The following is a 24,100-nucleotide window of genomic DNA, read 5'->3' on the forward strand; positions in this document are numbered from 1 at the left end:
ACTTCCTGACTCTCAGTCAGTCCAGCTGCACGCCTTCAGTGTATAAACTGATGCACACAGCCAGAGACTGAGCCCATGTCTCGGCCCCGTACCTGCGTGACCTTCTCTGTGACGTTCTGAGAGCGGTCCTTCACCTTGGAGGGACTGAGCAGCTCCATCCTGGGAGTTGGAGGTGAGCGACATTCGGGGCCCCTGCTGGCTGGTCCCCCACTCTTCATAAGGTCTGAGTCAGACATGGAGCTCTGCTGGCCTACAGGTGATCGGTGAATATGTTTATTTCTATTTTTGTTCAAAGAGATCCATCTAAACAATCTTTGTTTTTACATTTTGTCTTATTTTGTACTTTTTTCTTTTCTGGAAAGACATTTGGCTTACTACTACTATTACAACAGTTTTAGTATTCATTAACATTGTAAGCTACATTACTGTACTCATAATGTAGTTCTCTTACTATACTTGACTTATACTGTGGATTCCTGAAATTTCATTTCCATAAAGTGGTTATACTAAATCTCAATATGAATGCAAAAATAGGGAACTACTCAGTTACATTTAATACTCTGCACCCCCCCTTAACAAATTCCTCTCCGGTCTGATTTCCCAGAATGCCCATTTAGCTGTGCCCCTCCCAAAAATACTCTGCCCTCAAATACTGGATAGTCTCAATACTTGACTCACAAAGTGTGACTGCACAGAGAAGGTAGCTGTTACATTGCAGAAAAATTTGCTCTCGCCAGTTTGTCAGTTCTTTAGTTTTAAGTGAAAACAACACAACTTACCAGATTTGAAACCAGAATATCAAATCCTCCTTGGCCTGGACCCCTAGGCAGCCATGACTCAAATATCCATTCTTCTGAACGCGTTTTTTGGACAAGTGTGTTCAAAAATGTTCAGTCTCCTCTGTCATGGTTCATATTTAGGCAAAACAAATAGACTTCTGGTTTTCAGTGTGTGGATGCAAACATCGATGTTGAACCCTCCAGTCTGGCACAGGGCAGAGGACTGGCCTGCAGCTCACATGTTGCTGCGCAACATTTGCCAACACTGGGAAAACAATCAATCCCATGCTATAGCTGAGAGGAACTGACAGGAAAATCAATGACCAGCATTGATAAACAGAGCAAATGGGCTCAGAGCCATTACACTGGACTTCCCCATTAACATCAAATTACCATGTTCCTGTACGCGGTTCAGTTTGGTTCTGTACATTTAAAATATAGTTCAGGCTGTGATAAATGTGACGCTGTGGTGCAAAAAAACTAAATCAGCTGACTAAAGGTATAGAATCCGCTCAATATGATGCATGTATACCATTAATCTGGGCTCTTATTGACTGCAATGTTGACACCATAGTAATATGCGGGGGTAATGACCTGTGATGACATTGGCTCAAAATGTCCTTCAGCTGTAACCTTCAACCATCTGTGTTCTTTTTTGTTTTGTTTTTTTATAAATATAATAAATACAAATTTTAGGAATGACTTTACAGTGAGTTAGAAAGAGCACATGTAATCCTATCCTACTTTTCAACTAGGTAACCAAACATTTTTGTAGAAACACCAAACCAGACACACGTTATTATTCCGGCAGATAATTTTTATATGTGAATCATCATCTCTGGAGGGGGATCTTTAAATTTTTAACTTGAACCTTGTTAAAACATTTACAGTTTCCTTCCTCGACTAGTACAAGTGAAATTTTCTTTTCTTTCCTTTTGATAGTTCAAGATTGGCGGCTAATGAACTTCTGTAGAAAAGTGCAGTCTGACCATAGAAAACATTTAAGGTGAAACATCACTTTACATCCTAACAAGGACAGTTTTTCCCGATGTAGACAGTATCAACATGGCAAAAACAACTCATACTGGTAATGTCTATTTTCTTATAATGACATATCAAGCAGTAGTATCAGTACCAACTGATGCACAAGGCTGTCATAAGCTTCCCCTCTGAAATTAAATGTTCCACATGCAAGCTATTCAGTGTCCACCAAGTGTCCAGAGATCGTCCTCAGCTGTCGGCTTGGATATTGTCCCACACTCGGACTACATCTGGACAGTCATTGAGAGCTTCTATTAGTGTTGAAGCAGCATCCAGCTGGTCCCGGTCCAGAGACGAGAGAGTGCTGGGGACAAACTCCAGCCCAGAAGACATGATCTGCATTCCCAGCTCCTCCAATGAGGCCCGCACCTTGCTCAGGTCCGTCGTGTTACAAATAAACTGTAGAAAGATCAGATCAAACTATCAGTTAAATCTGTAGTAGGGCGTTACACAAATGAAACTAGAGATGGTAGCACTGCAGTGAAACAAAAACTATATTCATGTAAATTATTAGTTACTGGACATATTCAATGTCATGCATTTGTAAGGATTCTTCAGATGTTTGTTTGTGTCTCCTCAGGATTATATAATTCATCTCTGAGTCTGAGCACTATCAGCCACAGATTTTTATTCAAAGGTGGCTCCTCACATCCCTCATGCCCATCATAGCCGCTGCTATTTGCATCTAGCCAAATGTCCCCTCATATGTTTATACTACTCTCCTGTCTCTTCATGTCTGACCTGCAGGAGGGGCTGGTCATCCTCATCCTCCGTCTCTTGGACATCTTCCGCTCCCACCTCAATGGCCAGCTCCAGAGCTCTCTCGGTTGAGATGGTCTTGCCCGCCATTGCCACCACCCCCCTCCTGGTGAAGCTGTGTCGGACTCCATCTGACAGCATCCCTCTGTGGACGAGCACAGAATTACACCATCAACACAGCCCTATTTTAACCAGTTTGAACAGGTCAGCTTCTTATATACTTCATTTTGTAGATAAATCGACACTGTTATTTTACTTTGCAAGCAAAGCTGCAGAGCTATAGTTGTGCATATTTAATTGTAACAACTAATGTTACTAATCTTTTTATAAACTGATTAAAATCGAGGTGTTAAGATCCTGCAAAAAGAAGCAGCAGTGAAGGTATTATGGCTTATGGCTTATATAGGGTGCAGACCAATAATTATGTATTGCACGATACTGATGCATGATTTTATTTAATGCTGTATCATCAGTTATTGTCTTCTTACAGTAAATAGTACACGGTGATATCCACAGTTATCTATAGGGACATCTATTGGCTACAATACCCACTGCATCAGCTTCCATTAACAGTGCATTTACCATGTATCGTTGTACATTACATCACCTAAATCTTTCAGTATTTCTGACTACTAAAACAAAAAAAAAAGTCAGTCCTGACCCATTCTTGTTAAGCAGACGTTTGATTTCATGGAGGGTGCGGCTGTTGCTGTCTGTGAGGACCTCGATGAGCAGCAGACATCCACCAGGTCCCCGAGCTTCAAACATATGCTGGGACGCGGGTTTGGCCTTTTCCTGTAGAGCCAGGAGAGAAGATAAGTATGAGTTTTCTGCAGCATATTATTAATATCTACTGGATGAAAGGTGTTTATCCATCCAGAGAGGTAGAGGATTTATGCAAAGGAGTGCTTAACTTACTAAGACACTGTATACTGTTTTTCCCCCCTTTAATTTCTCACCTATTCTACTGTGACAGTGTTGTCAACCTACCGCACCCTTGATTGCAGTTTCTATGGATGCTTTGGGCATGTTTTTGCTCCTGCACTGCTCCAGTATGTGTGCTAAGTTTAAATTCAGCTCTGGGTTAGATCCACCCTCTGCAGATGAAACCAAACTTGAAATTAGCTACAGTCCACAATGCAGTTGTAAAACTGACACCAGAGCACTGCAGCCTCACCTTTCACCGCGATCCTTATCAGCAAGCCAAACTTCATGAACATCCTTCCCCTCGCCTCATCTTTGGGTCCTTTAATGTTTTTCACCTTTGACCACTTGTTGTGTCCCGCACATAACGCGGGGCACAGCTGCAGCGTCCTGACGGAAGAAGCCGTCCAGGGGAGGGACAATACACATGGAGCCGGCGGCAGGACGGAGGACGCGACCGGGGCCGAGCACCTGCCGGAGGCCACGGCGAGTGTCCGGGGGATAAGGGCCGGGAGACCCCTCAGCACCGCCGCCCCCGACATGCCCTTCATACATACACAAACACACACATACACACACTCAGTATGAAAGTATCTCAGTCTCTGTTTGCAGTTGAGGTCTTTAATTTCCTAAACTATTAATATTAATATCGATAAATTAATGCTACCGCCTTAAGTTTTCTAACTTACACCTCTCATAAGTCTGGAAAACACGCCGTTTCTTCAGCTGTCCTTGTGAACCCGGCACTTCCGGGTTGCTGTGACGTCAGAAACCTTTCAAAATAAAAGTTGACATTAGCAGTTGAGCTTTATGTAATGACATTAACATTCTTTGTTTTTACATCTGTTATAGCAACAACAACAAAATATTATTATTATTATTGTTATTCTTTTTCTTATTGTTATTATTATTATTAGTAGTAGTTCATGCTGATGAAGACCATGAGATGTTGTCAAATACCTCCTGAAAAGCAGTGGCTTTTGAGCCAGGATTTTTCTTTCTTTTGGCAAAAACAAAACAAAGCAAAACAAAAACATTTCCAACTAGAGTGTTACTATTACTGTATTTTGTCTTGTTGTTCATTATTGTCTAAAATTATTATATTATGATAATCATGGGAACTGTCTCTCTTTCAGGACCCCTGGGTGTTTCTGGGTGAAATCAGAAACTACTGCAGAATATCAGCGCACAAGTTTAACAGCTGGTCTCAAAACTAACAGCAACACCAGCCAAGATATTGTACCTCCTTCCCATATCATTTATGGGGTTTTTTTTGTTGTTGTTGTTTGTTTGTTTGTTTGTTTGTTTGTTTGTTTGTTTGTTTGTTTGTTTGTTTGTTTGTTTGTTTGTTTGTTTTTTATCTGCTGGTGTCAGGGAGGTTTGCTCTAGAGATCATCAGGTCCTCTAATTGGTACATATGGTAGTTAGTGTAAGTCTGGTCTGTATCGGTCTCCTCTGAAATGTCCCACCGTGGGAACTGGTTGAGAAATGTTGGTCTCTTCCCGTGGGACCTAAGTTTGTTAAATCATACTGCTTCTATTTATGATGATGGGGTAAAATAATAGGAACCAGTCAGTCAAGGCACACTGATTCAAAAACTAGGAACATGCCGTACTGAACTCCTCATTAACTTATTTTAATGTGGGATCAACACATGCATAATCACCTAAGACTATTTTGTCTGGAAAAGAACTGGGTCAAAGGAGACAAGACAGAGACAGAAGACCACACTAGAGGAGCACAAAGAGTTAAGTGAGATGGAAGCCACAGCCAATCAAGGCCAACCCATCAACAGACAACAGTCCAAAGAAGTGCAAAAGGAGGAGGTTTCTGCCACAGTGCTCCTCTCTCTCTCTCTCTCTCTCTCTCTCTCTCTCTCTCTCTCTCTCTCTTCCCCACAGAAACCTTCTTACACCACACACTGACTGCAACATGGTCCCTCAAACCTGACTAGAGATGTCCACTGAGCTTCAAGGAGAAACCTGGAAAAAGGAAGATTTTTTAAAACATCCTCTCTGGAGGTCAAGAGACCCCAGAGCTCAAGAAGACCCTAAAAGGCAGTTCTTATTGACTGATGAAACAGAAAATATCTGTTGAAGGAGCACTGATGGGGCACCAGAGAAGAAGAACAGTCTTTAACTTTGGGATACAAGTTCCTTCAACACAACCTGAGGAGGATAAAATAATCTGAGAGTGTGTTGAAAGCTGTGTTTCGTTGTGTTTAAGTCGACAGTAGAAAAGACGTCATGTTGTGTGCACCGGGAATTAGTGCCTTGGCTCTTTTCCACTGTGTGATAACAGTGTCTGCACTGGTAAGTGTACTCTACTTATCCTAGTATTTGGGTGATTGAGTTATTGATTACTTCATTGATTGTATGGGTTAAATAACTATTATCTCCTATTCAAAGATTTTTTTTCAACTAAGGGTAGAACACTTTTGCTTTGCTTTTACTTTTAGTCTCTCAAACAGATTTAAGCATGAATATTAGCAACACTTCAGCAGTTTTTATGTTATTTGTGCAAAAATACAATCTAGTGGGTCAGAACAGATCTTATTTGACTGAAATAATAATAATCTTATATTTGTGCTGACAGGCTGGTGAGCATGATTTTCTGTGGGATATCATCAACTTGAATAAAACAAACAGCAGCGAGTAAATTCTCAGTTTCTTAGTCCAGTGTAATCAAAAGATGTTTTTTATGTTCTAAAACTAAACTTTTCGCAGAGTAGCATCATATCTTACACTCTATTATGACAGTGAGTCAGAAATAACACCCCCACACTGCTGCACTTTGGGCCAAATATAGAAAATTTCATGTATCTGTGACTCTCTTTGAGCGTTTGAAATTTGGACACAGATTTATCTCGTGCTTCAGGAAAAATGCCAGCTATTCACCAGCAAGACCGACCACAGATGAGCGGTGTAACTTTATGCTTTTTTGACAAATAAGACGATGTGGAATAACTTATTTCAGCAGTACTGCTGAAGAATATTGATTTTTCGTATCTTTCTAAATATTTATAAAACAGTTTATTTCCAAGTGTGTAACAAAGTCAGATCAGATGCCAATGAAGCCTCATCATACAGTGTCAAAGCAGTATAAAGAGTACTGTCCTGTAAAAATATTAGAATGATTTTTTTTATTCAGGGCAAATGAGTTTGTGGGAGAAAACAAACCTCGGACATCTCCCTGACTAAGACAAAAACCTGTAAAAACCAACCAACAAAACGTTCAAACAATCACACCAACACAACAGCAGTCATGAAACCAAAACATCAGTCCTCAGTCTGAACCATCAGAAATCACCTGTGGTCTGCTTCACCTCACAGGCCTCTGTCAGCTCAGATCCCTTTAACCTTTCACCCGCTGAAGCATGACCTTCCTGCAGCTCACTCTAACCACTGTTGCCTCTGAGCCTCTTCTCTTCATCTTCCCTGGGTCGATCCTGAGTGTTGACGTAAGGCAGACTTACAACCGCCTGCTCAGTCAACCTGAAAATCACTTTACACAAAGCAGAGGCCTGAGGGGGCAAATTCAATCATGGCACAAAAGTGAGGGGATGTTTAAGACTAATTGTTTTGCTAACAGTTCCTGTCCGTCAGCAGAAAATGCTTCCATTCAAAGAAAAGTGAATGACTTGAACGACTGAATTGATCTTCGTGTATTGAATCATGCTGCATGTCGACGTACTGTAGTTTTTGAGGATGTTTTGTTGAGGAACAGGTCAAGGACTTTGTTTTGTTTAAAACTTGAGTGTCATCAATAATTGATGTGTTTAAATGGGATTATGGACCCAGAAAAACACACACATATACACACTTTAAGCATTGTCATCCCAGCCACAGTCCACAGTGTATCCACAGTCCACTATACAACAACAAGTGGTTTGAGCTGCTCAACATGTCTGTATTGACTTTGGCTGAGAGTCCCCTCCCAAAACAAATCACTGTAGGAAATGATAGCTGTTCAGCATTTGGAGTGCTACAATACTGGAAACACTGTACACCCACTGGCAGTTTATTTTAATGGTCCGGGCCAAGAATGTTAGTTATCACATACCCATCAATATAAATTGTTCCAGTTGGGCTTTAGTCTGTTTAACAAGAGTGAAAAGTTTTGTTTAGCTTGCAAGAAAGACGACTGTGAGAGGCAGCCGTGGAAGACTCAAGCCAAGATCCTTTATTTAAGCAAAAGTACAAATTCCACAATTTAAAAAAAATACCATACAAAAAAAAAAAGAATTACTCAGCCTATTTTTGTACTGATAGTACTTGAGTTAAAGTACAGAAGTATTATCAGCAAAATATTCTTAAAATAATCAACAAATTGGACCCTATGATTGATTAGATATTTAATACTTATGCATATTTAATACTGAATCTTTTACAATACAGTGTATTCTATAAACTTATCATTTGCTTTTTTTATGTAAATTTCTATCTGTCAAATAAATATAAGAATATAGCAAATACTACAATATCTGTAAGTATAAAGTCGAAGTAGCAGAAAATGAATATACACTTAGAGTGTAAGTACCTCAAATTTTTACTTAACTACTGCTGAAAGGACAAAGTCACAGACAATCATGTCTTTGGATGTTCTGTTCTCAGCTGAACTTTTACGTTCGGCTGAACGTTTTTTTCTTTTTTCTGTCTTCATACCTTTTCTGTCTTATCATTGCCCTCTCACTGTTCTGTTGACTCGCTGCTAGTTTTGCTGTTCTGTTGTGAAATGTACCGAGGAACACAAAGTTTCTTGTGTAGGCCATCTCTCACCCGCATGGCCGAGGTCCTTAGGACAAGGCCCCCATGTGGCCAAAGGCAGAAAAAAGGGGTTGGCGGGGGATCATCACATACCGCACCCTCTCACAACTATTTCACAACACCTGGAGGCAGCACATCGGATCCTTGGGAGTGTTTGTGGTTGATAGATCACCCTGGTTGGAAAGAGACTTCAGAGAGATTTTTTTATCAGGGAGCTTCTAATGTCTGTGGATGGACCAAGAGATGAATGAATGTGCGGATGAAAGCTGCTCAGATGAGCTGAAGTTGCTCTTGAGGCTTGGACAAATGGCAAACACGTTTTAACTGCGTTAAAAGTGTTTTGTTTTTTTTATCCTTCATAGGTATTATAGGTATTTTAGAATTTTAGATTAATTTAATTTGGCTGGTTTGTTTGCATAGTAAGAAAATCCAGTGGCAGACTTTGTAGTGCAGTTTAAGGAAATGAAACTAACAGCTGTCTGGAAGGTAGAAATACACCTAAAATCTAAAACTGCACAACATGCATTGGACAGTATTCTAAAACTAACAGAAACACTTAATGCACTGCTAAGAGGTTAGAACCTGCTTATGTCAGATACATAATATTGTTGATCATAGTCACTGTTTTTCTATTGATACAATTCAGGTTATTTACCTGTTGTGCACCATCTAAATTATTATATAATGCATCCATAAACACTGCAGGCGGTTGGAAAGTATATCTCTGTTCCATGCCATTCACAGTAAAGAGCCTGCTTGTATTCCTCGAACAACAGTATGTGGCGTTTCTTTCATATTTTCATTAACAATTTTACAACCATCTCTCTGTCTCTTCTACAGATAGACGCTGATGATGTCATCACACGAGACGAGCAGATCTACGTTCTGATTGGTGCACATGCCAGGTGTGAAAGGAACATCCAGGCACAAATGGCCCTGGTTAAAGGTTTGTGTTCTGCTACTGATCATTTTATTCATCAGAAATATGAACAGGATGGAGCTCGGTTTCGCTTGGTTGGGCTAAAGTTTGATTTCAGCATGTGTCAATCAACAGCTCTGTTACTTATTGTGCAAAAACACAAAACACTGAACCTCCTGATTATTATTTTTTTTTAAATCAGTCTCTGCAAGGATGACAAAAAAGTTTTATCTGTGATTGTGAATCAGTTCAGCGAGTTTTTAGTTGTGACATATGATCTGTAGGTAGAGTCTGCATTTAAACCCTTACTCCAGGTAAAAAGTCAACATTGGGAGTATGTTGAATATGCTGACCGGGCTGAAAACTTTTTCCTCCTTTCAAAATATTCAAAAGCTGTCCCTGTTAGGGAAGTAAGGGTTTTTACTAAGCGTACCCAGTTTGGTCAGTGAGTGCACGTCCAAATATATAATCATGATTTATTTAGGATCAGATATAACACCCATCCAATATCCTGCTGACAAATATCACTGTGATTACAGAGTTGAATGCTGGTGCAGATAACAGCGGGACATTTTCAACTGAGGCTATGACGCAGGAGCTGATGACAGTGTTTCCAGATCTGTTGATTCAATTGTGTATTCGAAAAAGAAATTTTACAAGATGGAGCCCTAGTCAGAAGAAGAGAGGCACAATGATGGGTGAAGCTAAGCTGACTGGCTGCCGCCATCAGCTTCATATTTAGTGTCCACAGTGTTAAAGGATCAGGATTACTACTTTTGACTGTGCCATGTTTGGGCCTCTGGAGCGTGTTCCCAGTGGCCATGTTCAGTCTCCCTTCCATGGATGTAACCCCACTAGATATAAAATCGCTAACATCTGTTTCTCTGTTGTTTTTTTTTTTGTGAAGAGGGCGACTGCATCCCAGAATGGGACGGGATCATCTGCTGGCCACGGAGCAGAGCGGGTCAGCTGGTCTCAGTGCTGTGTCCAGAGTACATCTACGACTTCAACCACAGAGGTAGGAGAGCTCAACAGTGTGTCAGTACACATACAGTCCTCATTAGACACTAACATGAAGCACTAACATCTAAGCCTCATCCTAATGGCTTATGGAAACTTCCTTGCAGTAAAAACACGAGGCAAGAGGATGATTTCATCCAGTATTTGATCATCTACATCTGTTAATGTTTAATGTTCTACTGTCCGTGACTATGTCCTGCACCCCTGTGGCCCAGGGCGAGCCTACCGCCAGTGTGATGCATCGGGAAACTGGGAGCAGGTTTCCAGTATCAACCGCACTTGGGCTAACTACACTGAGTGCACCACATACTTGACCTCCAACCACAGGAGCCAAGAGGAGGTGTGTACGTGTGCTTTTTGACTAGATGTGTATGTAGACTGTGTGTGATCGGGCATATTTGTCCGGTGGTGGACAGACTGAACTGTACCGACAGTGTTATAGAGGGTTTGTCTGGAGCCTGTAAAAGTGTCACACGTGTAATATTGATTTTAACCTGAAATATGGTCAATCACTGCTCTTTAGCTTCACCACTCTGACTTAGTGTTTTTCTGCTGTGCATCTGCACACATGCACACTCTGAGTATGTTTTTGTTTTGTTTCAGAAGGTGTTTGAGAGACTCCATCTCATGTACACCGTTGGCTACTCCATTTCTCTAGCATCGCTGTTGGTGGCAGTCTCCATCCTCTGCTATTTCAAGTAAGAAACAGAAAACTAGAAAATGAGATCCATGGCTCCATCTTGAAATTATTATCATCCTTAGTCAGTTGCCTCCATCTTCATAGGAATATACAACGGAAAGTATTTGCTCATAAAAGTGAGAGGATGCTATTAATATTGATTTCATAACCCCCTGAAAGAGGCAGAAAAATTGTGCAATAATTTGGTTACCATCCCTATGAGACATTTTTCATTCTAACTTCTCTCTCTCACTCTCACTCTCTCACATACACACACACACACACACACACACACACGCATGCACGCACACTCACACTTCCAGGCGTCTGCACTGCACACGCAATTACATCCACATTCACCTCTTCACCTCCTTCATATGCCGAGCAGTCAGCATTTTCGTGAAGGACGCTGTGCTCTACTCCATATCTGATGACAGTGAGGTTGAGCCTGAGTTCACTGCACAGAAGCCCCATATGGTAAACCATATGCCTTTTTACACTCATTACCATTTATCTGTAGTTTTTCTGAAAATAGATATTTGTTTATGTATTTTTGCACAGATTTAATTCACTTTCCAGCTGTTTATGGCCTTTTGAAAGCTTTGTTTGCCTCCTGTTTTGTGTCTTCAGGCTGGTTGTAAAGTTGCTGTTACTCTCTTCCTGTACTTCCTGGCAACCAATCACTACTGGATCCTGGTGGAGGGGTTGTACCTACATAGCCTCATCTTCATGGCCTTCCTCTCTGACAAGAACTACCTGTGGGCCCTCACCATCATCGGCTGGGGTAAGAGGCATTGGAGCTACTCTGTTGTCACATACAGGGCTAGCAGTGAATTATCAACACTGACTCTTTCTCAGTGTTTTTTTCTCTCTGCTCATTTTAGGTGTTCCAGCTGTGTTTGTGTCCATTTGGGTCAGTGCACGAGCATCACTGGCAGACACGCAGTGAGTCATGTGATACATTTTATGTGTCCGGTATTTACATGACACCTCTATCACAAATCCTCACTTGACCTCTAATGTCTGTGTTTTCAGATGTTGGGACATCAGTGCTGGAAACCTGAAGTGGATCTATCAAGTTCCCATTCTGGCAGCCATTGTTGTAAGGAAGAGGAATTTACATGTAAATACTGTTGAAGGTTATTAGACACTTTGGTTTGTGTCTCTGCCCCTGCAGGTGAATTTCCTTCTCTTCGTCAACATAATCCGAGTACTGGCCTCTAAACTATGGGAAACCAACACTGGTAAACTGGATCCTCGACAGCAGTACCGGTAACTGTTCATTCAACCTTCCAAGAATGATAACCTGTGAAAACTGACGGTTTCGCTACTTAAAAATTCTCGTCATGAAATCTTTCAAGTGGTTATTTGGCCACCATCTGCTGACGCTGAACGAATGTTTCCGCTCTTTATCGACAGGAAGCTGCTCAAGTCCACATTAGTCCTCATGCCCTTGTTTGGAGTTCACTACATGGTGTTCATGGCTCTTCCTTACACTGAGGTCACCGGGCTGCTGTGGCAGGTGCAGATGCATTACGAGATGTTCTTCAACTCTTCACAGGTCAGAATACACATTTGCAAATACACATTTCACTCTACAAGTAATTATAGCTTTAATAATTCTTTTAGATAAAAGAATACAGCTACTTCTTTTTTTAACAAAATCTCAATTTCCTCTTTTCAGGGCTTTTTTGTGGCATTTATCTACTGTTTCTGCAATGGGGAGGTAATAAAGCCATTGTTTAGTTTTTACTAAGAAATTCATTTTTACTCAGGAAAAACATGCACTTTGTGCTGGTCTCCTTCCTCCTCCTCCTGTTCTCAGGTGCAGGCAGAGGTAAAGAAGGCCTGGCTGAGACGCAGCCTGGCTCTGGACCTCAAACAGAAAGCCAGGATGACCAGCAGCGGAGGCAGCTGTTACTATGGCGGCATGATGTCACACACCACCACACACAGTGTCAGCTTGTCCGCTGCCAATCCCAGAGCGCTTTCCTTCACTGGAGGTGTGGTGGGATCAGGTGGAGCTGCCGGTGGTGGGTCAGGGGTCAGACCGCCACGCCACACTTCCCTCCACCCGCAAACCAGCCTCCCGGGATATGTGCCTGGTGATACTGAGACCTCAGGAGTTTTTGCCAGGCATGTCAGAACCGGCAAAGGAAATCATGACTCCAGAAGTCATGGAGCACCTTCAACCCAGACCCCTGGAACAGAAGATCCAGACAGCTCCTTATCTCTGAAAGAGCTGGAAACCATCTTGTGATTGTCTTGAGATAGTAAATGAGTCCGATGAGCATAAAAGAAATATTGGACTCGTGCATGCCGATGGACTTCACCTGACTAGAGTGGTCATCTGTACAAAATCCTCCATGCTGATTTGCAATTGCAAACACAGAGCTGTTGCTCTACCAAAGCAGACATCTCAAGGAAATACCTGCTTTGAGATTGTTCTGTTGTGGGTCAGTAATGAACTTTCAATCTCATCTTGCAAGCCAGCTTCAAGGGGCAGTTCTTAAAGAGCTCAGAAAAATGGAAATTTAAGCATCTACAACTCTGTGACAGCCACTGAGGAAGATTGTGTGATGGGATCGAAAGCTGCAGAACAGCTGCTGAGCAGATGCTGTTTTGTCAACAACAATAGTGATTTTTGGATCTTTCAGTGGATTTCAGCAGGAATACAGACATGTTTTTAGTTTGCAAAGTCAAATCTAAGGCACCAAACAAGGATTATAGGCATTGTCATGCATAACATGTGGACCAGGACGTTTTATGTTGTACTATGACCTCAACTCTCTATGATGGATTTCATGTGAGTTCTATTTAATTCCATTCAGTGTACATGAAGTGTATATGATTTTTTTATGCTTTCAATTGATGTGAAAGAAAAGTGAGGAAAAATAAATAAAGCTAAATAATGTGTGAGGATGTGATGCTGCAGAGAATTCAGAAAAGTCAAAGGACAGACCTGGATGTTTAAACAGTGAGATCACTTTTGTGATTTTTCTCCCTCTTCACATCTTTCCCATCACATGTGTGTGTGTGTGTGTGTGTGTGTGTGTGTGTGTGTGTGTGTGTGTGTGTGTGTGTGTGTGTGTGTGTGTGTGTGTGTGTGTGTGTGTGTTTATGTGTGTGCAGCCACTGTCTCTGAATCTGATATAGTGATCCTCCATTTTCTGAATATTGACCTCTAGGGACCAGTCACACATTTATTACAGAGGAAACACTGTAAACAAGCCAGCTGTCCCAAATCGATTATTTTTAAGATTTTGTTGTGTCTAGACAAGTAGAAACCCCCTCTGAACCTTTGTTGTTGTCCACTGTTGTGAACTGAGCCCCATTTGTCAGTCTGACAGGACCCTGAGGGCTGACACGCAAACATTTTGCCTGTTGCAGGCCAAACCCCAACTCCTTTTGCCGCGTAACCTCTGCCCTGAATGCTTTCACAACACCACCCAGAATTTCACACACTCCCCACAGGTCTCGGGCTTGGAGCATGGGGCACCTGAACTGTTTGTAGACCTCGAGAGTGAGTGACAAACCTGCAGCACAAGCCACCAGTATTCACAAGATTAACAGAAAGGAAATTGTGCCTGTAAATATTTTAGGACTGTTTAGGTGTCCAGATTTCTGTTCGGTGGTTATATGATATGTACAGTGTGATATAATCATGATAATTTAATAAACCCTAAGCCTGAATTTAGTGAATTGAACTGAGCAAAGCAGAAAGAGCAACTGTCTAAAGTTTGAACAAAATAAACCTAAAGATGTCATCAGGTTTCTCTCACTGTGGACTTGAGACCTTCCTTACAAAATGTTTGGGCTATGAATGACTTGCATTTAGTCTTGTAGTTGTTTGTGTGTGTGTTTTTGTTTTGTTTTTAACTTAAATACATAAAGCACATTACTGTGGCACTGAAGGAGAGGAGGTTAAGTAGATTTTTAATGCTCAGTTTAAGGTTGCAGACTACAGTCACAGACCTGATCTTGTCAAAACAGGAATACAAAGCATCAAAACATATGGAACCCCCAGACACAGATATGCATGAGTGATTACTCCTCCACCAGGACAAAAAAAAAAAAAAACCCAACCCCCACAAAGCAATGTATGGTGGCAACCAGCTGTCAGTTCATTAGGGAGGAAAAGATTTGGGACCAAAGGGTCTCCATGAGCTTTGTGATGACACCTCACAGATTCAGTTCAGCTTGGTTCAGGCTCCATATACACAACAACAATCTCTGCTGGTGATGGGAGGAGTAAAAAGAAGAGAGGGAGGCGAAAGAAGAGGAGACTGATCGGAAATTACAGCAGGAGGAAATGACCCAGCACGATGACTGCAGCGGTGGTGCTGATATGATATCACCCTCATTGTACTGTAATCCCATTTTCAGAAGCTGTTATTGAACAAGAAATTAAACTACAGAAACTTCTGTCACGACACAGAAACACAGTGGTTACAAGTACAAAAAGGGATAACATGCAAACACGCAATGAACATTTGGGAAAAAATTTAAAATCAAATCAAATTTGTTTTCTGTATCATTTTATACACACAGCACGAGTTTGTAATGACTGACCCATCAGAGTTTTTACTATTTTTTAGTTAGTAGTTGGAGGTTTTAGTACTTTACACACTCCACAATGCACACAAATGATGTATAAAAAGCACCAGTTCATTGGCTATGTGTGTGTCAGTGTGTTATATTTATCTGTGGGGAATACATCTCATTTGCACAATAACTGAGGCAAACTAGAGACATGAAACATACATGTTCAGAGATGTAAAAGCGTACAGCTGAGATGATTCGTCATGTTCAGGCTGCATGATGAGAGATGATCCGGTGGCGTCACGATGGCGTCGAAAAAGAGGCGGAGACAGAGACAGAAATAGGGAGAGAGGGAGAGAGCACAGATGTAATTGAGTCCTCTGTGTATAAGAGTAATCATAAAAACAGAACAACACACCGCTTGTCCCGGCGTATCTGATGTATCAAGCCGTGTCCCCCGCCGCTGCCTGTCAGCGGCTCTGATGCGGGCGGGCAGCATCCTCTCTCAGCATCCAGAAGAAGTGTATGAGGAGGGCCGGTGGCCGACAGGGAGGGGTCCTTTGATATCAGGGCTGCCTCCTGCTGCTCCATGGAGCCCGGCTGCTTGCAGGCAGCGATGGCCATGGGAGATGTCTCGAAAAAAGCGTCGGCTAGGAACGTGGCGGTGGAGAGAAAAAACCTCATCACCGTCTGCAGGTCAGTTTATTGTCAAAGAGATGCTGTGTGTCTGTGTGTGTGTGCGCGTGTATGTGTTTTGTGGTCTGATGTGACTGGAGGTTTTACTGGGCTGGATGCTGCATTTATTCTAAGTGGTCATGTGGTGAGATTTTGTCTGTTTTATAGCATCACAATACAATGGTCCTGGTGTTTTGGGTTTTTTTTTTTTAATTCTCAACACAGATTCTCAAAAAAGATTTATTTTGACATCCACGTTTACGTCATCCTTATAATAAGTCGTTTTAATGAACTCTGTACCGACAGTGGGCCTTGTCGGACAGGAAGCCGCTCCGTGCACCAGCGACCTTTTATGACAGGTACTATTTTTATGTAAAAATCCGACAGCACTCAGACGGACTGGCCTCTCTATGTGAGTTTAGCGTTGTCATCTTTGTCAGTGCGATTTATTTTCTACCCGACTGATGGCGTGGTTGCTATGACGACAACCTTCCTGGGGCAAGGACTAGCTGGCACCCCAGGGACTCGGGGCAGGGAGGCAGTATAAAGCCTGTACATCAAGTCCTGATTGGACTTTGTGAGGCTGTTAGAGAGAGGTTGATACTTAAACGCCTTTGGCAGAGTGTAAACAAATATAAACATGCATAGACTGTACATGTATGGCTCTGAACCACACAGTGTACACATATGCAAACATATAGACCTACATATACATTCAATAAGGAGTATGTTTATGAGGGGATTCAGCAAACATGCATTCATTCATTCATGTATACAGCTTAGAGAGAAGACCTTAAGGAAAGACAGCAAACGAACCACATTTTGTTCTGTTTCAAAACGTAAACACCCACACTTACTGTTAGTAGCACCAAATTTAATTAACTCAGTTAACTCAACCAGCACCGAGAGTCTGCTTTAAGTCATATGGACTGCAGTCACTCACACAGTATATCCTTGTCATACTTAATGTAGATTTTAAGCGGGGGGGTAACACCTATTAAACACCCACAGACATCACACTCTCACATTCAGACATTTGTGCAGGTGAACAAGACTATGCCTCTGCTGAGCCACTGTCAGGTGTATCTGGGTCATGTCACGGCCCTGCTGTCTGTAATTCAGAGAATACACAGGGGATTGTGCTCATTTTGAGGATAGTCAGGCATTTATTGTCCAGTGTCTGGCCACGGTCAGAGCCGCTGAATGAGACACTGTTGCCCTTGGAACAATGGGGAGTGAAATCACTTGCCTCTGTGGCTTGTGTTAGGATAGGCATTGTCTTATACACACACACACACACACACACCTCACAAACCGACTGTGTATGTACTGTAAAGCACTCAGATGTCTTTAACTGAAAACTGTTTACATTTGGCCACTGAAACTTAAACATGGTGATTCCAAAGTCAGTAAAACATGACCAGTATCTATCTGAAATGATTTTTTGGTCCAGTTAATATTAAGTAAATTGTCTACATAGCTGACGTTGCACGCAGTTGTTTCTTGTGGTCACTTCAAGGCCGTGTCAACGATGAGATTTCTGGTCCATATGGCCCCTTTCACCTCACAGAATATTTCTTTGTCACTGGATAAATAGCATTTGGCAGGTGTTCTTGTAGCAAATAGACCCGCTGAATTATTTAGTCTTCAGGAAAATATTTAGGTGTGGTCATTTCAGGAGAAGGAAAAGGTTGCCTGAAATAAACTTTGAATTTTAATTATCGCAGAACAAGGAGGGGTTATGGTCTGTGGTGCATATATTATGGCAGGAGGTCAGCTGAAACTGAAACCTTAATTATGCCGGTACATTGTTACACTAGAGCATCCATATTGGTTCTTGTTTAACATTTAGCCATGCCACAGCGGTTTGTATCAGGTATTGTCAATCACTGTTGACATTACATTATTTTAAGAACAATCCCAATGTTTTTCTCCTCACTGTATGTCTTAAACTGTTTATGGTGGGCATTTGGCAGGAAGGTGTTTGCTAAACATATACATCCAAACGTGCGTGGTAGGCTACAGGGAAGTGCATCACAGGACTTAAAGCGACTATAAAAACTAGAGTCATAATTTCAAGTAAATTGAGTTGTTAGAGCTTCCTGTAAGCTCTCCCTGAACATCCTCCTCACAGTTAGATGGGTGACATCCAGCTCTACTGAAGAAACAATCACAAGGGATGGACATTAACACATACAATTTGGATTCTGATCCACTTGCTTTTGAATTGATTCATTTTCCAGTTTTTATTATCATTGACTTTCTTTTGCTAAATTCATTCCATTGGCAGAACATTATGTTCTGTCATAATTAGATTCTTACACAGACTTTTGTGAATTGTTTTTATCGAGTACAGATTCCAAAAAGTGTAATTATAGTTTGATCTGTGATGTGTTCCTCCAACAGTAAACTGAAACAAAGAAAGCCGTAATCCTTTAGCCTGTTCTCTGACTAATCTATTCCCATGGTGACTTTATTACAGCCAACTAAACTCTTTGTTTAAAACTTCTCTTTCTCTCTCACTATGCCACACATAGGTTTTCAGTAAAGACGTTGCTGGAGAAATACACAGCCGAGCCCATCGATGATTCATCAGAGGAGTTCATCAATTTCGCAGCCATCGTTGAACACATCCTCAGCCACCGTTTCAAAGGTAAGGAACATATAAGAAATATTTACAGGGACTGTCTGCATGTTAAAAAAATTCAATAAGAAGATCATTCTCCAAAGAAGCACCATAAAAAGTTAGACAAAGTTTTTGAATGGCAACTTGCATAAAAGCAAGAAACAATATTGAACAACACATATTTGGCCATTATTAAAACTGTAGAAACAGGAGATGAAAGACCAATTGTACAATGTACAAGAGTTGTTGTAGTGTCTCGGCATGAAAATTTGTTCTGAGTTTTTAAGTGTGAGGGCAAAAACTGTGGACTTCCTGCATCAGGAGGACTTCTTCTGTAAAATCACCCACACCGTAGCTGCAGCAGTTGGCCAAGGACTCCCACTGTTCACTTAAAGTAAAACACTTTATACATAATAGATTATATTCATGTTGCATTCATTCTCTTCTTAGGCTCAGGCAGCTGGTTTGATGGTCAGAGGAGTTACTGGGACTACATCCGCCTGGCCTGTGCTAAAGTCCCCAACAGCTGCATCAGCAGCATTGAGAGCATGGAAAACATCGGCACCTCACGAGCCAAGGCAAGTTCTACATAATAATGGTAATGATGATGACCACATTACGTTGGAAGTTGTGCATGTACAACAGATTTATATGATGAGAAATGTGAAAGCAAAGAGTGATGTGATGGCAGAAACATTAGTGTCTTACACTTTGGTGACCTCTACAGGGCCGAGCGTGGATGAGAGTAGCCCTGATGGAGAAGAGGCTGTCTGAATACATCGCTACTGCTCTGAGGGACAGTAGAACAACCAGGTAACATACACCTAACTATACAGCTGTGTCACTGCATCCCTACTAGAACCATGTTCCCACATGTTCGTATCTGTCTGTATTCTTTAGGAGGTTCTATGCAGAAGGAGCCATCATGTTAAGAGAAGAGGCCACCGTCCTTACAGGGATGCTCATAGGTCTTGGAGCCATAGACTTTAGGTTGACCTTTGGCTTTTAACTTGACTTTTATACAATTACATTTGGGTATTTATTATTTATTTTTTTGTTTTTGTTTTTTTGTCTGATATCTGTGTGGTTTCTCTTCCACAGTTTCTGTCTGAAAGGGGAGTCCTTGGATGGAAAATCCTCTGCAGTGATTGATTACACACCATACTTGAAATTCACTCAGAGGTATATTCATTGACACTGCAGAGAAAAGCTTTGTCAGAACCAATATAATCTTCTAGTTCTGTTGATAGTTTGAATAGCAACACATTTTGAATGTCTTGTGGGGTTAGTTATATCGGTGCATTGCTATTTGTATAACCAGTCAGATAAATAACTCGATTGATCACATACCCACCACTGATAGACTTTGTCCACTCTTTCAAGCATACTGTACACACAAAGTCAGTGAGACACCGGATGCCTGAAAACAATCAAACTGACTGTTTCTGTTGTAGCTATGATTACATGAGTGACGATGACGATCAACACAGTGTTGACAGCAGCACAAGTGATGACAGCGTCCCTGAACACCCCTACATCCCCCTGGTCACGGACGAGGAGAGCTGGAGCACAAAGTGTCGCAAGATGGAGCAGAGGTTCAAGATTGTCAATGCTCAGAAGGTGAGCAGCCTGAACATACTCAAGATGATATTACTCACAAGAACATTTCACCATGTTTCCACTGAGTGATAAGTCATATCTTGTTTCATATGTAAAATAAAATGAGTCAGCTGAGAGGGGATATTTCTTTTCACTCAGTGTGGATGTGTGTTGTCAGGGTTACCTGGAGGAGCTTGTGCGCCTGCGTGAGTCCCAGCTGAAGAACACAGAGACTGAGAACAAGAGGTTAAAGGCCCGGCTGGAGGAGCTCCAGAGCCAGAGCCAGCAGGAAAAGAAGGAACTGGAGGCCATAGTCCTGGAGCTTCAGGAGCAACTGTGAGTGCAACAGACAGGTGTTTTTGTCCAGGTTTCTCCTCCTCATTCCTCAGTACATTAGTGATACAACACAAAGATACAAGGTTTTGTGAAGAATCATTGATTGCTCTTGCCTCATATTGTGCCCTCATGTTTGTCAGGACAAGCTTGATTCCATGTGACTCCAATCACCTGGCCAAAAACCTTTCAGTCCCCCTGGTTAACCAGTGGCCGACGCTCCAGCCATACAACAGCCAAGAGGACGTCAAGCTGTTCCGCAGGTCTGACTGAGTGTCCGTCACATTCCCTACTTGGGCCATTCTTATTCATACATACTGTATATTACAGTCCACATATCACAAACGTAATTCACATACATGCCCATACACTGTATATTGATATGATACTTGCTTTTCCTGTAACTTCAGGTCTGCCGGGTAGAACTCTGCATTATTATTAACTCTAACTCTTAATTTGTACTGTTGACCTGTAGGAGGAGTTTCCCCAGCACAGAGCTGCTGTCGGTGGAGGTCAGCCTAGATTCTGACTCCCAGAGGACTGATGGGAAACAGAACGGAGGAGCTTGGTGCACAGGTAACCTTTTAAACAGCCACATATTTGCTGTACAACACTGTGTTTTTGTGAGTTAATAAATTAATAAACACACATGTGCACGTTAATTGACTCTTCCTTTTTATGTCTGTCCCCACTCCTCCAGAAAAGGACTACACCCCCTCCATGATGGGCCTGTGTGGGTCCTTGGCCTCCCTCCCAAGCTGTAAGTCTCTGGCTAGCCTCAAGTCCAGTGAGTGCCTGGTAAACATCAGCACAGAGAACAGTCCTGCCCTCTCTCCCAGCTAGGGGGCACCAAAGAAACACTGCCAACCACTTAACAGACTGAGACAATTCAACATGAAAACAAATGTGGACAAATGCGCTCTCTTTCGTGGCCCTTATGTGAGTCCCTTTACCTTTACGCTCTGAGCCCAGCACACTCTCAACTTACACCTTTTAAGCGTTTGTGAAAGAGTAGTCTCCCTGTCTGAGACTGTCCAGCAAAGATGCAGGAATAGCTGCTGTACTGCCCGACGGCCTCCTTCAGTTTCACTGTCTTTCATTGTCTTGACATGATTAAGCCTCCTGGAATGCAAACAACTGGTTCAAGTTTGACCTCTCTTACACCATGACGCTTGATTTTGTGCAATTACAGTCATGTATCTGTACCGGTCACATTCATCAAAACACACTGTAGGATTGTTCTGTATGTACCTGTCCATTTGTCGGTGTCTTATCAGTCTGTCAGTGTATCTTATTCTGCCTGTTGTATAATACCGGCAGGATGGATAAACTGTTATAATCTTTTAGGAAACAGAGAGGATGTTTTGCCATATTATATTACACTTTTATAAAAGAGGATGGAAAGAGATAAAAAAAAAAGAGAGGCTTTTAATGTGATGAGTAAAAAATGTGGCCAGAGGATTTTATGATGGAGATTATTTAAAAATTAACAGACACAGCTTTATGATATTAGGATGAATGACAGTTTAGGCCTTATTCAATAAAACAATAGGTTAGATACAGATTTTAGAATGTGACACACAAGACCTGTCAGGCTACCAGGGTTTGCAGAGGCACTGCAATGTGAACATAAAAAAAAAAAAACAGACATAATATCTATTGCATACAAATGCAAAGTGCATTGTGACTATGCAGAATGAATGTTTTCATTGTCTTTTTCTACAAACCTGGCTTGATAGAGTAGTTTGAGCAGCAGAGGAATAGTGAATGTGCAACGTTTGTGTCACTCATTTGTTTTTAGATTTTTTTGTCTTTTTTTGTCTTCCCCCCCCCCCCCCCGTGATCTTTTCTTTTTATATTATAATTCATTTCATGACATACTTATCATACGTATCATTTATCATTATGTAAATTGCAATCTCATGCAGTGTTGTTGAGAGTTGGGATATGTTGTGTTGTTTAAAATTGCAATAAAACTGCCTTTTTTTGAAACATTAAATGCTGGTATGCACTACCTGTCTGTTTTTTATCCACACTGAAAAACAGTGTTAGAGGAGTGTCATGCTAAACCAGTGGAGTACTCTTTGGCATTCGGCTGATGGTACTAACACTGTACTAATGTTAGACGGATTGCTACAAAAGTTTGTACAGATATTCATGGCACCCAGATGAGGAATTCTAATGACTTTGGCAATCCCTGACTTTTCCTATAAAGCCACCAGCTGCTGGGGAGCAGAATAAAATGTGTTCTAAATGAATAACTGACATCATAGCAATTTCATTTACTGTAGGACCAAGAAATCTCTTGGCACGCTCTTTCCCCCCACGCCTTGGTCACTTTTTGTCTTCACATCTCCCCTTTGTAGCTTAACTTTGTGAAGCATGACATCGTCTCTCTTCAAATGGGTTTGAAATAGCCTGCGCGAGGTCATAGGTTAGGATCATTCATTCATTAACACAGACAACCACACAGAGCTAAACAAACAGCAGCTGAAGGCCCTTTGGTAAACGGTAGAAACACATTATGTAGGAGGCACATTCCAGGTCGACATACTGTCCAATTAACTGCCTGGCAGTAAATGAGTGGAGGCCAAGGGGTTGTGAAAAGTTGGGTTTAGTTATCAGGTTTTGTCTTTGGCTGTTTTGTGAAAGTGACATCAATTGTTGAGTGCAGTTGCACTAGATAGATGAGCAGGCTGCTGGACACATGGTTCAGCACTTCACCCTTTTGTGATAAAGCACTTTCACTCCCATTCTGGTGTGCCAGACACGCAAGCATGTTATCTAACCATGGGCTGAGATCCCGCGTATGTGAATGCTCATTTTAGGCCAGTTATGTTTGGGTGAGGGGACACTGGGAGTCTTAGCACAGGTCTAGGATCTGTTTGTAAAAAGTGCATGTCATGTTATCTTTGTCCCCTGCTCCTGTCCCACCACTGGCACTCCCTTTTACACAGAGTCAGGGCATTTATCTCCCACAATGCACACTGTCTCACACATGCACATATACCACCCAAAACCACCTCACAGTCCACCCAGATGGTGTACACACGCCCAGCTGGGATGATTTAATGGGCCTCAAGATAGTGTGATGAAATAATTAGCCTAGAAATGAATGAATGAATTAAACAGAAGATCACACCAGTGGTTTTGTGTGTTGTAGCCCAGTAACTAAAGATCACCTAAACTTTCTGCAAGTCATGCTACAGTGTTGTAGACATCCAATCATGTTCCTTTTTGTTCAGTATTGAATGAGTTTCCATTCATTTTCTGTGTTATTATAGATTAAGCTCCTTGGCAGTACACAAAGTAATTAATAGCTAGCTGCACATTTACCAGCTGCAACGTTAGTGATGTTTGCACATTAATGCATAAATTATAACTATCCAAAAATATAATGTATAACATTGGATCATTCTGCAAAAGTGCTTTTAAAAA

At 41.6% G+C, this 24,100-nt stretch overlaps 3 protein-coding genes across 6 annotated transcripts; 2 read left to right on the plus strand and 1 right to left on the minus strand.

Moving 5' to 3' along the window:
* Positions 1-1,576: 1,576 nt before the first annotated feature.
* Positions 1,577-4,268, minus strand: LOC121175374 (translational activator of cytochrome c oxidase 1). The gene is made up of 6 exons (XM_041029128.1): positions 4,193-4,268; positions 3,757-4,048; positions 3,570-3,676; positions 3,241-3,374; positions 2,562-2,724; positions 1,577-2,219 (listed from the first exon to the last, which is right to left on the minus strand). Exons 1-6 carry the CDS (start codon positions 4,199-4,201, stop codon positions 2,010-2,012), a joined length of 915 nt encoding a protein of 304 aa, XP_040885062.1. The 5' UTR covers positions 4,202-4,268; the 3' UTR covers positions 1,577-2,009.
* Positions 4,269-5,425: 1,157 nt separating this feature from the next.
* pth3r (parathyroid hormone 3 receptor) lies at positions 5,426-14,624 on the plus strand. 2 transcript variants are annotated; one of them, XM_041029613.1, is made up of 13 exons: positions 5,426-5,815; positions 9,110-9,215; positions 10,096-10,206; positions 10,424-10,548; positions 10,812-10,906; positions 11,211-11,364; positions 11,518-11,671; positions 11,772-11,832; positions 11,923-11,989; positions 12,065-12,159; positions 12,307-12,448; positions 12,572-12,613; positions 12,713-14,624. In XM_041029613.1, exons 1-13 carry the CDS (start codon positions 5,750-5,752, stop codon positions 13,145-13,147), a joined length of 1,653 nt encoding a protein of 550 aa, XP_040885547.1. In that variant the 5' UTR covers positions 5,426-5,749; the 3' UTR covers positions 13,148-14,624. The 2 variants fall into 2 exon arrangements, with proteins under 2 accessions (XP_040885547.1, XP_040885548.1); XM_041029614.1 differs by having other exon boundaries at positions 10,815-10,906.
* A 1,394-nt stretch (positions 14,625-16,018) lies between these two features.
* rundc3ab (RUN domain containing 3Ab) lies at positions 16,019-22,186 on the plus strand. Of its 3 annotated transcripts, none has more exons than XM_041067392.1 (11): positions 16,019-16,125; positions 18,642-18,757; positions 19,181-19,308; positions 19,458-19,543; positions 19,631-19,720; positions 19,832-19,912; positions 20,185-20,350; positions 20,508-20,665; positions 20,806-20,925; positions 21,138-21,238; positions 21,363-22,186. In XM_041067392.1, the coding sequence occupies exons 1-11, from the start codon at positions 16,019-16,021 to the stop codon at positions 21,503-21,505; spliced, it is 1,296 nt and encodes a 431-aa protein (XP_040923326.1). In that variant the 3' UTR covers positions 21,506-22,186. The 3 variants fall into 3 exon arrangements, with proteins under 3 accessions (XP_040923326.1, XP_040923327.1, XP_040923328.1); XM_041067393.1 differs by having other exon boundaries at positions 21,138-21,232; positions 21,354-22,186; XM_041067394.1 differs by lacking the exon at positions 20,806-20,925 and having other exon boundaries at positions 16,052-16,125.
* The last annotated feature ends 1,914 nt before the right edge of the window (positions 22,187-24,100 follow it).

This window comes from Toxotes jaculatrix, chromosome 21 (assembly GCF_017976425.1).
Source record: "Toxotes jaculatrix isolate fToxJac2 chromosome 21, fToxJac2.pri, whole genome shotgun sequence".
Taxonomy (NCBI): domain Eukaryota; kingdom Metazoa; phylum Chordata; class Actinopteri; family Toxotidae; genus Toxotes; species Toxotes jaculatrix.